We start from the raw sequence: 13775 nt of genomic DNA, 5'->3' as shown, positions 1-13775 counted from the left end.
AGGTTGAAGCTGTGACTTTTTTTTTTTTTTTTTTTCATTATATCACAGCTTGGATGTCGCTGGAAATGTCTATTAAAGTTCCTGCGGGTCTGTGATGGGGATTCTGATGCATACTGCTCTGAGGTTCAGACTCTCCTTCTGTGGATCAATAACTAGATGGGCATTGCTTATTCACTGTCATACACAGGGACTGATAGACTGGTAATCACTCTGCAATAGGCAGCCACTGTGTATTAAGAGACGGGAGGAAAGGGAGCCGACTCAATGCTTGTATATGAGGTGCACGTATGTGTTTGGATATATGGTTAAGCATTCATTGATAAAAGAACCCTCGTTCCTGCTCACAAGTTTGATGTCACATTCACATACGGAGTCAGTCATCCACCCACACACACTGTGGCTGCTGCACGTGACAGGCACACTAATACCAACAGGAGAAGAAGAGATTGAGAGTAGCTACTGTAAGGCCGACAGAGAGAGAGAGAGAGATAAAATGGTCTTTTGTTAATCTCTTTGAGAAATAATTCCTTTTGATTAAATGAAGTTAGGAGTTTGGGGAGGGTGCAGTGAAGGTACGGGTGGGAATCGCAGCAGGGTGAGGGAGGTGAATTTGGGATTTAACCCAAAATCCCTTTGATAATAACGTGAGTGAGGATGGTGATAATTTATTTGAATTTTTACACTACAGCAGCTTACCGCTTTAAAGGATAATTCTGGTGTATTACAGCATCAGTCTCATTTTCATTGTTTTGGCCATCATTTCTGCTGTAACATTGCACATTGTACATTGTGATCAGATGGTCCGACAGGTTTTAAAAAGCCAACAGTTCACCCAGATAATCTAAACCAGTTTAGTAGGAGGTAAGACCAAATGGGCACTTCTGAACTGATGGTAATACGTCCTCATTGCACAGAAAAACTGTGTCCACACAACTAAAGTAAGTTGGACAAACTGCAAGTTTAATAATTTAGAGTTCCCTCTCTTTTTCTCTTCCAAATAAGTTTAGCTGATCTGGGGATTGGGTTGAACCTGTTTAATCATGTGACTGCTTGTTCTTTTTGCCCAAGTACTCTTTTCTTTTAATATTGACAACTTTCCATAATTAACAATTAACCTGAGGTGCACAATGTTACTATGGACAATAGCAGCTAAACTCCATTATGTTCACCAGCTAGTGGCTAACTGTATCTGTCTGCTGTTTGGTGCTGGGCAGCTTTTATCACTATAAACAGCTGCCTGCTGCAGCTGCAAACAATGCTGATGAGGTGAGAGTGAACCAAAACAGTAAAGTTAATGAAATATTGATCGTGTGAAGCTGGAGTCAGGACGTGTTTAGCCTAGCTTAGCAAGAAGACTGAAAGCAACAGTAAACAGCTCGCCTGGCTCTGTCCAAATTCAAAATTACATCAACCAACAACTCTAAAGGTAACTAATTAACACAGTGTAGATAAACAGAAATGTAAAAAGAACAGTTTGTGGTTGTAGGGGCAGTTACAGCTGAGCGCAGTAACCGTGTGCAGCATCTTAAACTCTTAGATAGTTCTGTGCATGCAAAAGAGCTTTCATGTATGTAGGCTACACCTGAAACTATACATGTTTCATTACATGCATGTTAATTTTATTATTCACTACCTGCCTGCCGGCGCCAACCCTATTTGCCTATATATACATGTTCAGCATAACAAATGCCACTTTGTCTCTGTTTTTTATTGTTGGATGCTTCACCCACACACACACAAACACACACTCATGAAAAGTAATGTCGTGCGAAATGAAAGGCATTGTTCAATAAAGATCTCATTCTCAGATTATGACACACTCTGCTGGAGCATTTTGCCCAGCATGTAACAGGATATTACACGCATGTACACACACAAAACACACATACACACACACATGCGCGTGCGTATATATAAGCTACATTTGTACAGAAGGTCGAAGAGGCAGAGTCGCCGCAGATCAGAACGATGTTATCGAGTTTAGCTGACATTTATACCACCTCTCTCTCCCTCTCCCGCTTTCACTGATCTCCATTTCTCTCTCCCCTCATGTCTTTTATCTCACAGTAGTTTTTGTTTACCACCATCAGCGTGCTTCTGTTTTTCTTTCTTTTTTCTTTCTGTCTTTCCTTCTTCTCCTGCTTCTCTGTCATTATCAGATTAGATCTGTCGCCCTTCTCCTCCACTGGGCATCAATTCAATTTTATTGTTGAGTTTCACATCCTTTCTTCCTGACTCGTCTCCTCCCTTGTTACTCAGCATTCAACTTCTCACCTACTCACCCTTCTCCGGTTGTACTTTAACACTCGCCTGCATTTCTCTTCTTCTAAAAACCCTCGCACTATTTTTTCCCCCCTTTTATCTTGTCCCCTTTTCACACAGTGTTTCTCTGCTATAGTCCTCTCTTGCATCTTTCTTCTCTGCCCTCCTGTTTTGGATGTTTCTCTCCTTTTCCTCCTCTCTCCACTGTCTCTACTAATCTGTCAGGGGACAGCCCAACCCAGTGGTTCTCAGCGTGAAACAAGGAAAAAAATCAATGCAGTGCAATTCATCAGTAATCATCACGGATCACAAATATCTCTCTTATTCAATGCCATCAAATAAAAGAATTTGAGTTCCTGTTAAGTACAGACAGTTATTAGATAATTACTGTCTGTAAATGGGAACATGTGTTTCAATGGTTTGTGCATTCATGTCTTTCCAGCGTTACAGTGAAAAGTGACAGGATAAAGAGCCGGGGAGCTGACATGAGAAATGTTTGATTTGAAGTGAGAACATTGCAGTTTTGTGTTGTGCTTAGTCAGCTGAGCCACTTTGACACCCCCTGGGTTTGTTTCTTTCATTTTTAATCCAGCAAACTGAAAGTTAAAATCTCAGCCAAAAAGCAAAATGAATGCAAACTTTAATGAAAAGGCTGTGTTGTTGTAACTTTGATTTTCATTAGTTTATTGTATGTTTAGATTAAATCAGTGGAGCACAAATTAGCACACTGCAAAATTATCATATTGCAGTGAGATATTTGCTGTTAAAATACCCATATGTTTGAGTTTCATCACTCATGTTCTGACATTTTTCTGGACGGCTTCTGATTCCTCACTAAGTTTGTTACGTTTCCCATGTTCTCAGTCGTTTGTGCTTCTCACAGAAAACACTTTGTCATATCAAAGTACAAAAAGCACAAGTGTAAATAAAGAAAAGAATGATGGTTGAAATCATTTAGCTACTTCAGTTTCAGGGTCCTTTTGATTTTCATGCTGACTCACTGTGTGACTGACACACTGTCATGGCTGACTGGGACACTTGAATAGAACAGAGCCATTGTGTATGTTATTTGTAACACCAGTGCTTTGCCTGCTATCATAAGGCAAATGACTGCTGTGAAAAAGGCCATTGAATTTCAAGAATCTCCCAAAACCTAAACTAAATGCAGATTTTACTGTTTACTGTTGTGGCATGGATTGATTCCAGGCCCTTTACGACCACATGAACAGTATAATAGCCAGTAGTCACAGAGAGATTACTGTCAACTACAAAAGAAATCTAGATTTCATGGATAAGATGGATAAGGATCATATAAACACCAACAAGAAGAACAACTTATATTACAATAATGTGCTGCAGGGATGACGTTTAATGTCCCCGACAACCTGCATAGTTTCATATAGCAACTTGTTAGCAACCAGCCTTTTTTAAGACACATAAAAATGTAAAGAAATCACAACTGGGATATTTACTGATGTATTTAATGTTGTAGAATGAAATATGACAATGTCTTGACCTTTTGTTAACCACAGACCTTATTTCAACCAAAAACCCATTAAAAAAAACCCATATTCGGGATGAGGGAACCTGAAGTGCTAAAATGCTAGCTAATTTCTGGGTTTTAGGACTCATTCCTGCAGCACTCTATTAAGACTGGATTAACTGGAATAGTGCTACCATGGTAACAATACCATATTCCTGCTGAACTGTGACAAATCATTTAGCATTACACATACCTTAGGGATCCATTTGAGATTTTTTTTGCATGCATAATACTTAGGCAAAGACAATTAACATCTTTACAGGAATCTTTTGGCAGAAAACTTTTTTATGCCTGCTGCTTGGGCCCCCAGGCACCAGCCTCATCATTGAGCTGAGCACTGAATAAGAGTGAAATAGACTGAAAGCACAAAGTGATCAGGGCTTGGCTTGCAACATCAACATAATTCATGCTTGAATCGACAATTGAAATGATTGGATTGACTGCCCAATCTGTGCAACTGCACACCATTAGTCTGAGTTAACATTGCACCCAACCCAACTGACTGAGATTGGTCATGAATAATGGAGACTGAAATATTGAAATCTCATTGGTTTAGCCAATGATGAATCAAAAAAATTACCCTAAAGACAGTAGTTATTATGAATCACAGTTTCTAAATGGCCTCTTGGCAAATCAGAAGGACCAATGATTCACAGGGCAAAAACCAGGCTGCATGTTTGCGAAGTGAATAGAACATAACAGAATATTTCAGCAGCTTTGCACCTTTTCTTTCATGTGTTTCCTGTAGTGTCCAGGGACGTCTATGCATGTTCATGCATCTGAAGTCCTGGTCTGTTGCATGACTCACTAATCTGCCAGCTCACCAGGGCCCTTTTCTTTCCTTTGCACACACACAGACACACAGAAACTTTTACATACCTGACAACAAAAAGTACTCTAAAACAAAAGGATTCATTTTAGCTGATAAACTTGCAAGAAATCCAGACTTGAAAGGCAAAAATTGAATTGTTGTTTAAATTAATCAAATAGAAACTCTAAGAGAGTGTGTGAGAAAGAGATATTTCTCCAGTCCATTTGTGCACTTAAAGCATTAGCAAACTGTGTTATTCAGTTACATTTGGAGGATTTTAGAAGTAATCATTGATCAAGAAGATCCCTCGCAGCCACTCAAATGCAGGCAAAATGGCTTTAGGAAAATAAAGTGAGCAGTCGTCTTCCATGAAGGGTTGTCTTCCCTCCTTTAAAGTGAGCCTGCAGTCCTGAGACGTGCAATGCTTGGTCATTTCATGATGACATGTTCTGCAGATTCTGCATAATGTACATCTGCCCCGGGAAATATAATGGAAGAGGAAATGAGAGTGACATAAACAACAGCGGCCTCACTGTAGATGTGAAAGAACCATTTTACCCACTTATTTCCAAGAAATGTTCATTTATCCGATGCCATTTGTGTCTCACTAGCCTCTGTCCATTTTTAGTGACAATCTGTCTTTTATATTTGCACTGAGCAAAAGAAATTCCTGGTCTCAAGACACCACCGGTGGAATCCTCTGTTCACTCTCTCACAGTTGCTGTTTTTAGAATTTTTTAGTGGCAAAATAGGCAACACTGCTCATGCACACGCCACAACCGTGAACCTTTCTTCATCTCTCGCACTTTCCAGCACTTCCTTTCCACTTCCACGACACCCTCTATCCCCTTTCTTTCCTGTCTCGACGGTGTAGAAACAGCCACAGGGGTGTTCCCTCGGAGCTGCAGTTACAGTCAAGGAAAGCGTGTTATCCTCTCTGCATATTCACATATATATGGGTGTGTGTGTGTGTGTGTGTGTGTGTGTGTGTGTGTGTGTGTGTGTGTGTGTGTGTGTGTGTGTGTGGTTCACCCCAGTTATTTTTTGCCAGTGACAGGGACTTCCATGCTGTAGGACCCAGACATTTCCCATAGGTGTGTAAAAGTAGTTCAGTGTTCACTCTGTCACCATCTCCTTCAGTGATTAGGACTGTCCTCATGCCAGACTGAGGTTTAATCTTTTTCCCTCCCATTTTTTCTATTTTTTCTTTCTTTTTTTTTTACGTCTGTGCTGCATTTGTGAAGGCCGTCTGGATGCGTGTGCATGTGTAAGCGTGCATGTGTGCAAAAATCTCCCTGCATGTCTCGTTTGCTCGCTTGGCAGAGTCTGGCCAGCGCTGCGTCTGGTTCCGTGATGAGAGACATCTGCAATCAGGGACTTAACACGATTACAAAGCTACGACAGCCAGGGGGACTAGAAGGGGTTGAGGCATGGATGGATGGATGGATGGCTGAGGAGGAAAGATGGAGGGGTGACAAACTCCTCCAGCAGGTTGCCAATGTAGCAGCAGGTGCAGGTGGGGTGGGTGGGGTGCTTCAGGTGGAGAGTGTCCTGTCAGACCTCACATATTCACCTGTGAAGAGACTTCAGCCTATATTTGGCACTGTCATTTTCACACATCTCTCCTTTTTTCTCCCTGTTTGTATCCCTTGTTCTCCCGCCGGCCTGCTGTTTGTTTTTTCCCTCTGAGTTTGCCCTCCTTATGTCCTGTCTGCTTTCTCTTCCATTCCCTTGTCCCTTGCCCTCCGCCCTGTGATGCCACATTTTGTTAAAATTAAGAAAATAACAGAGGGCACAATTTTCTTTTTCCGTGATCTTACTCATGTTTCCCTATGGGCTTGTTCTTTATGTCTGAGTTTATTTAGCTTTGATGTTCCCTGACCTTACTCACTGTTTCTCTCTTTATACAGTTGACGGGGTGTGTCTCTCTCTCTTTCTCTCACACAAACACAAACATAAACACAAACACACACACACATAGACAATCCCTACCTACTTTGCCTCTTCCCAACACCCCCTCTCCTCCCCACTCATTCCCTCCCTCTGTCCTGGTCATGCAGGGGCAGTGGCACTCACTCACTCCCATTGACAGATTACTTTCCTAATGGAATTTAATTATTTATCCCTTCCTCATGGCGATTTAGCCAGGAAAAGACCGACAGCAGGAGCGCGAGGGAGGACAGGACAGGAGGGGAGGGCGGAGGGAAGAGGAAGGGAGAGACGCTCATTTCCTCCAGTGGCAAGAAACTGGATCACCTCCGTTTTGATTTGGGGAGATGTCATTCAGAGAGAGAGAAGGAAGGGGAGTGAGGGATGTTAGAAGGAGGAAAAACAGAGAGGTAGACGGAGGCACGGCTGATGGAGCGACTCTGTCACACACACACACACACACACACACACACACACACACACACACTGGGAGAAATGAATGAACGATTTGCAGACAAAAAGCGTTGTCCTGAAAGTGTGAATGAATATACATGAAGTTTGGTTGCCCTACTCTCTGGCTCAAACAAACACACACACACACACACACATACAAATTTGTTTTTGTCTCTTAGGAGGACATTGCATTGAGCTGCATTAATTCCCTGGAGACCTGGTCTAACTTCAACCATAACCATAGATGCCTAACTCTAATCCTAACTCTAATTTAAACTGAAAAATTAGTATTAGTCCTGAATTTCAATGGTTTACCTTCTGGCAACCAGCTTTTTGTCCTCAAATGAGAGGTCATTCCCGTAATGTGACAGTGCGAATACATTTTTGTCCCCAAACTGTGAGCGCATATACACTCCCACACACATAAACCTTTACACGTCTCTGCAGAGAACATGAGTGTTAGACGACCTGTGTTTCCTCTCTGTAGCTCTTCACTTGCTGTCACACACACACCTCTCCGTCTTTTTTCCTGTATCTTCTTTCTCTTTCTTCTTGCCTCGTCTCTAGCTGCTTTTCTCCCGTTTTGACTCTCTCGCTCTCCCCCTCTCTCCATCTCTCTCCATCTCTCTCTCTCTCTCTCTCTCTCTCTTGCTCTCTCGCTGGGGATCCTAATTAAGCTTGGCTGCTCTTTGATGTTGTCGCCTTGGCAACAGTCACCATGATGAGGCTGGGTCTGCACACTCTCTCTCAAACTCACTCAGGCATACACAAATACACACAAGTACAGTACACACACACACACACACACTGAAATCATTAAAGAGTACAGCCAGTGTTTGACCCTTGGTTCAAATGATAGCTTACACAATGACTCAGGCATGTGCGTAGGCTACATACTGTATGTGTGTGTACACATGTTGTTTGCATGTGTACACACATGTTAAAACAGCAGAACAAGGGAAACGCATACATCCTGCTGAGCTAGGTATAGATAATGATGAACTATGTACGGTGTGTGTCCATAGGTGGCTGAGGAAGTGGCAGAGTGTCAGTCCTCCTTCATCATGCGGTGACCATTTGGCCACGACCCCTGAGTGGCAGACTATCATGCTTGCTTGTTCTGATGTTTGACCTGTTATTGTATTTATGTTTTCTTAAATAAATGTTTGTGTGGGCTAAAAGCCCTTGAGATGAATCATGTGGTAAAGAGCAATTGTTAGTGCTGCCTGTTACTGGAGGCAGTACAGCATCTGGTAAACTTGGCCGATTTACAGCAGGGGAGTTCCTCATTTCTCTCACTGTGCCCGGCCTTTCTTTATAGTCTCTGTGTTAAGTTTCTCTCTCGTTTTAACTTTTTTTGTCCACTGCAAGAATATCCTATTAAGACATTTTTGTTCATGTCCTAAAATTTTGATTTTTTTTTTTTTTATGAAAAAGTTCATGCCATTTCTACACTGCAAGATTCCAACCTGTTGTCAAACCACCGGTGCAATTGTGTGATTTTTCTTGAGTTTTGTGAAGCATTATGTTTTGTTTACTGACAAATTTTTAGAAAATTCTTGAAACAAATTCTGAGTGCTAGAAAACGTTATTCTTTTCTTTGTTTCTTTTTTTTTTTTTGCAGTGTCCTCCTCCTGATAGTTCCCCGTTCCTATCTTTATCTCTTCATTTCCTCTGCACTTCATCCATCTCTTTCCACCGCCTTCTCACTCTCTCATCAACCCCACCCCACCCCCCCACCCCTTGTTCCTGTCAGCACAGTCTGGAGGAGGGCCACTGTAATGAAACCTGCTCTTACCACTTCCTTATAACAGCGGCTTTAGCGACAATATCAAGAGTAACCACTGCAATTACGAACTACAAAATGTCAACATACAGGGAGGGAAAACTGCAATTAAAGTAACATTGTTAGGCGTGTGCTCATGAGCCTGGCAGAAATACCGGTGTAGTGGTCTTTTTTTAGTAAAATATTGTGATTGTCGTGATTAGGATCCTTTAATCAAGAGTAACAGCTTAAGATGATTTAGCATCCTTGGTTTAATTTTAGTAAGACAAGAGTCGTAGGTTAGATGAAAATGAGCCAAACTACTGTAAGGAGTAAGGATTACTGATTAGATGGATGGTGTATTTCATCTCAGAAAAGAGACATTTACTCTAAATTGCCTCTGGTTCCTTTAATCATCACATCAGTCAGCTGTGCTGATGAGTGGACTGTGCCAGCAGTGGATCATGATGAGAAGTTAGCACAGCACTGCTTTAAAAACAAGTGTAACTCCTCTCCTCTCTTAACTCTCCTCATGTCCTTCCTGTCCCTGCAGCTGTTTGTCATCGACAACGGAGCGGATGACTGGCGCATCGCCATGACGATGGAGAGGGTCCTGCTGATTGCCCTGGAGCTGCTGGTGTCCGCGGTGCATCCAGTGCCCGGGGACTTTAAGTTTCAGTGGCGGGCGCGGCTGGCCTTCTCGTATGCGCCGTCGCAGGCCGAGGCCGACCTGGACATGGTGTTGAGCGTGCCCATGTTCCTGCGCCTTTACCTCATCGCCAGAGTCATGCTTCTGCACAGTAAACTCTTCACCGACGCCTCCTCCAGGAGTATAGGTGCCCTAAATAAGGTCAGCAGGCTTTTGTGCTTGCGGATGTGTGTCTATGAAGTATGCATTCAAGAGTGTGGTTGTCAAAGGTTTAGCTGGAAAGAGGTGAGGCAGTTGTAATGGTATCGAGGTCAAGAGCTCTCTCCTCTGAATTAAATCTGTGTCCGTGATGTCCCTTTCACCCCTGCCCTCTATCTCTCTAACTATCTCAAGTCTTTCCTGCCGCTCCGGCCTTCCAGTCACCCTGTTCCTTTTTATCTACCAGTTCAAATACCTTTCCTCTCCTTTTGTTATCACTCTGCATATAGACTTAGATGTAAGCTATGGTGGATCTTTCATAATACAATATGAGATGGGAGCATGAAATGGGAACAAGATATTGCATACGGCTGAAATGGGCCATGAAAACAAAGGACTAGAATGAGATTGCAAAACTAGTGCGGAGAAACATGCACAAGCCGTGCAATAAATGATTGGTGCCAGGTTTGCAATGACTTTAAACAATAAACATTACTGTAAAATCAGGAAGAGGATATGTAGCGCATGTTGGAAATATGCAAACTACGAGGAGCAGGACAGCGGGAGAGATGGACTGGATGTTAGATGAGTAATTTAGCAGTTTGCGAGTGTATCTGCGATGGCACTATTCTGACCCTCAGGCTACAGTGATGGAGGGAGGAGGTGAAGCTGCCATTGAAGTGCGGCTCTTACATGACAACTCATTCATCAGCTGCTTAACCCTTCCAGGGCTAAATTTGCTCTCAGATGATCCATTTGCCTGAAGTTGATGGTCTGCCTCTTATTGACGAATGAACCACAGATTTAAAAAAAAAAAAAAAAAAACTTCACTAAAATAGGCCAATTACTAAGACACTGTATAACTTGACCCGAGTCAGAGGCCGAGCCCCGATCTCGACTCCAATTACAGCGGAGATTCTCCGAGAGCGGTCACTATCAAAAGCTACTCTGAAGATTAATTAGTAAAACATCAAGCCTGTGTGGGAAACTGCGCAAAGGGTGAAGTTTCACAGCTACACAATGCTGACCCTTGAAAAAAATGTGTATTACAATGACATTGGCTCTGCTATACTGACTGTGTGTGTGTGTGTGTGTGTGTGTGTGTGTGTGTGTGTGTGTGTGTGTGTGTGTGTGTAAATGTATTTCAGGTGCATTTTAACACACGGTTTGTAATGAAAACCCTCATGACTATCTGCCCTGGGACGGTGCTGCTGGTCTTCAGCATCTCTCTGTGGATCATCGCTGCCTGGACCGTGCGAGTGTGTGAGAGGTCAGTACCAAAGCTGGTCCATTTGGCTCTGTGTGTTTATTGCGTGTGTGTGCATGAGATAGAGTGTTGGACTGTGATTGGATGAGGATTTCAACCCAGCAATCAAATTCAATTGGCAGGAAATATAATCTGGGACATGTGTGCAAGATAATCCATCGTTAGACTTCAATTTATGAGGCTTTCACACCAGTTGTACACTTTATTTGATCCAAGCGATGTAGTTGTTTGTTAGTTTGTCCGTTTTGTCTCACAAAAAAAATAAAGAATAATGTCAATATAATAGTTAACACTTTATTTTACCCACCTTACCCCACCGACCTCAGCATTTAGGAGCAGTATACAAACACTTGTGAGGCACTATAGTGCAGTTGTAAGCAGATATAAAGACATTAATAGTTAACTCATCAACTGCTATACATTCTCTGACAACGCATTTGTAACTGGTCAAACACAGGTTGCCATAGTTCATCTAACAGTATGTCCTTGTGGGACACGTACTGCATATACTTAATTTTCTTAATGGAGAAAAGAAAAACCAAATTAACGAAGGAAAAAAAACACATACAATTCAATTAAACTGCTTCAAACAAGGTGCAAATTTGAGAATTTGGAGAACTCGTCCCCTCAGGCAGGAGAGTAGAGAGCTCAGAGCAAATAAATCTATCGCTAACATCCAGGGCTAAAATTTGCGTTTGTCTGTTGAATTAGTTTTTCAGAAAACAACTTTGTTTCAAATATGCACCAGGATTGGTTGCTATGGTAACAGTGTTGTGCGTAGGGCAGAAATGATGGAGGCAAGAGCTGCAGTTATGTGTTATGTTCTGTGTCAGGCAAAATTGCACGACACGTGTTTGAGGTTTGACGCCCACATTTGCAGACAGGACCGGTCGTCCAGTTATGTTTTTTTTGTTTATTATTGTTATTATTTATATCTTTTACTATTGACTGACTTTATCCTCTGAACATGTTTGCTTTTAGGTACCACGATGCCCAGGATGTGACCAGTAACTTCCTGGGAGCCATGTGGCTTATCTCCATCACTTTCTTGTCCATCGGCTATGGAGACATGGTTCCTCACACCTACTGTGGCAAAGGAGTCTGTCTGCTCACAGGAATCATGGTCAGTACAGCCCCTCCCTCTATTGCCCTCTTTTTCTATCTCTCCCTCCCCGTGGCGTTGTCCTCGCCTCGTTCAAAGGTCAGCAGATTAGAGAGCATGCTGTCATTTGCAAGAGAAATTCTGCCATTTGTGTAATTTGGGCAATCCTCTCTGAATTAGCCTGCATCTGTGCTTCTGTGTGTTTTTGGTGTGTAGGCGTGCAAACAAGAGCACATTAGTGGTTTTGTGATTCTGTGTGTGTGTGTGTGTGTGTGTGTGTGTGTGTGTGTGTGTGTGTGTGTGTGTGTGTGTGTGTGTTTGTCTATGCGTGTTATTCCTTTGTCTGTCCTCATTGCATAATGAAGGTCCCACCTTTCAGTGTGCCATGTCCTCCCACTCTTAGTTTCTCTCTTTTTCCTCTCTGTCTTTCATTTTATTCTGTACCACTATCCACCTATCTCTCTTTATGTCTCTCTTTCTATTTATCCCTCTATCTCTCTTTTCCTCTCTGTCCGTCTCTCCTTCCCTGAGGCCATGTGTTTATTTCTATTTTCTATCTACCCTCCATCTGTTAGCATCAGTGTTTAAGCTGGCGACTGCTCCTCTATTTGCTTCACTTCACAGGTGTTCTTCCCTCCTCAAACTATTTCTTCCTCGCTTTTTGTCTCTGTCTGATTTTCTGTCACTGCTTTGTCATTCTGTCGTTGTTCATCTTCATCTTTCTCCTTTCTAGCTTCCTTTTGTTTAAAGCACAAGTCTTTGAAAATTTGACAAATTGGTCAACTCATTAAGTGATATGAGTGTAGACTCTCCGCTTCTTTTCCCATGCTATCACTTTAATACCCTTCTGAATGATTGGGGGCAATTAGTCTCTTCAAATGCAAGAAAATTAGACTTTTTAATAGCTCTACAGCTAAATGTCAAGTAATCCTAAATTAAATGTGCTAATAAGTATGCTGGCTTTTGTTGAAGGTCACGAAAGAAAAAACAAGACTCAAAAATAACATGTTACCTGGGAATGCTTACCTCATAGGACACAGTGTGCCACATGTTTTATGTTGCCAAAGGGGTGAGTACGGTGAGTAATAGAGGACAAGTGTGCAGCTAAAAAGCTGAAACACGAAGCACTGCAGAGTGGGTGCTCACCTGAGATTGGGATGTTGCAGTTTTTTTTAACAAATTACATAATAACATCACTTTTCTGAATTACAGATGTATGCAATGCACACAAAAGCACCACATTCTCAATGTGTCCAAATGGCATTCATTCACAAAGAGGAGGGAACCTGGATATGAAATTTCAAATTTTTCATTAACCCTTGTATGGTATTCGGGTCAAATTGACCCGTTTCAAATTTTTACAAGAAGAAAAATGGTACAAGTATACATTTTTTCTACCTGAAACTCAATGGCTTTAGCTTATTTTCTGTGATAAACATGTACAAACAAAAAAAAAATAATTAAGCACACATGCTACTATACCCCACGCATTTACATCCTTCATATGGTCTTCGGGTCAGTTTGACCCGCATACACAGAGACACACAGAAACATGCCCACATACACAGACACAAACACACACAGACATGCACACACATATACACACACACACACACACACACACACACACACACACACACACATGACCACACACACACAAACACACAAACACATGAACACACACACACACACACAGATAATGTTACATTATTATTATTATATGATCTAAGTCATTCTTTGAGCTGCTGATTCCTGACACAATTCAGAAAATTATTCTGGATATGACCAATCTCGAG

At 42.0% G+C, this 13775-nt stretch overlaps 1 protein-coding gene across 1 annotated transcript in view; it reads left to right on the top strand.

The window, feature by feature from the left end:
* Positions 1-13775, top strand: part of kcnn3 (potassium intermediate/small conductance calcium-activated channel, subfamily N, member 3) — a 44721-nt gene that overhangs the window by 13156 nt on the left and 17790 nt on the right. The window contains exons 3-5 of the mRNA XM_023408887.2: positions 9317-9613; positions 10759-10880; positions 11859-12000. Of these exons, the coding sequence (XP_023264655.1) occupies positions 9317-9613; positions 10759-10880; positions 11859-12000 (561 nt within the window). The remainder of the gene's footprint in view (positions 1-9316; positions 9614-10758; positions 10881-11858; positions 12001-13775) is intronic.

Source organism: Seriola lalandi, unplaced genomic scaffold (assembly GCF_002814215.2).
Source record: "Seriola lalandi dorsalis isolate HSWRI2012SDOR001 ecotype SW California unplaced genomic scaffold, Sedor1 jcf7180002054376, whole genome shotgun sequence".
Lineage (NCBI taxonomy): Eukaryota > Metazoa > Chordata > Actinopteri > Carangiformes > Carangidae > Seriola > Seriola lalandi.
Note: the sequence above shows the minus strand (reverse complement) of the source record. Positions and strands in the feature narration are given on the sequence as shown.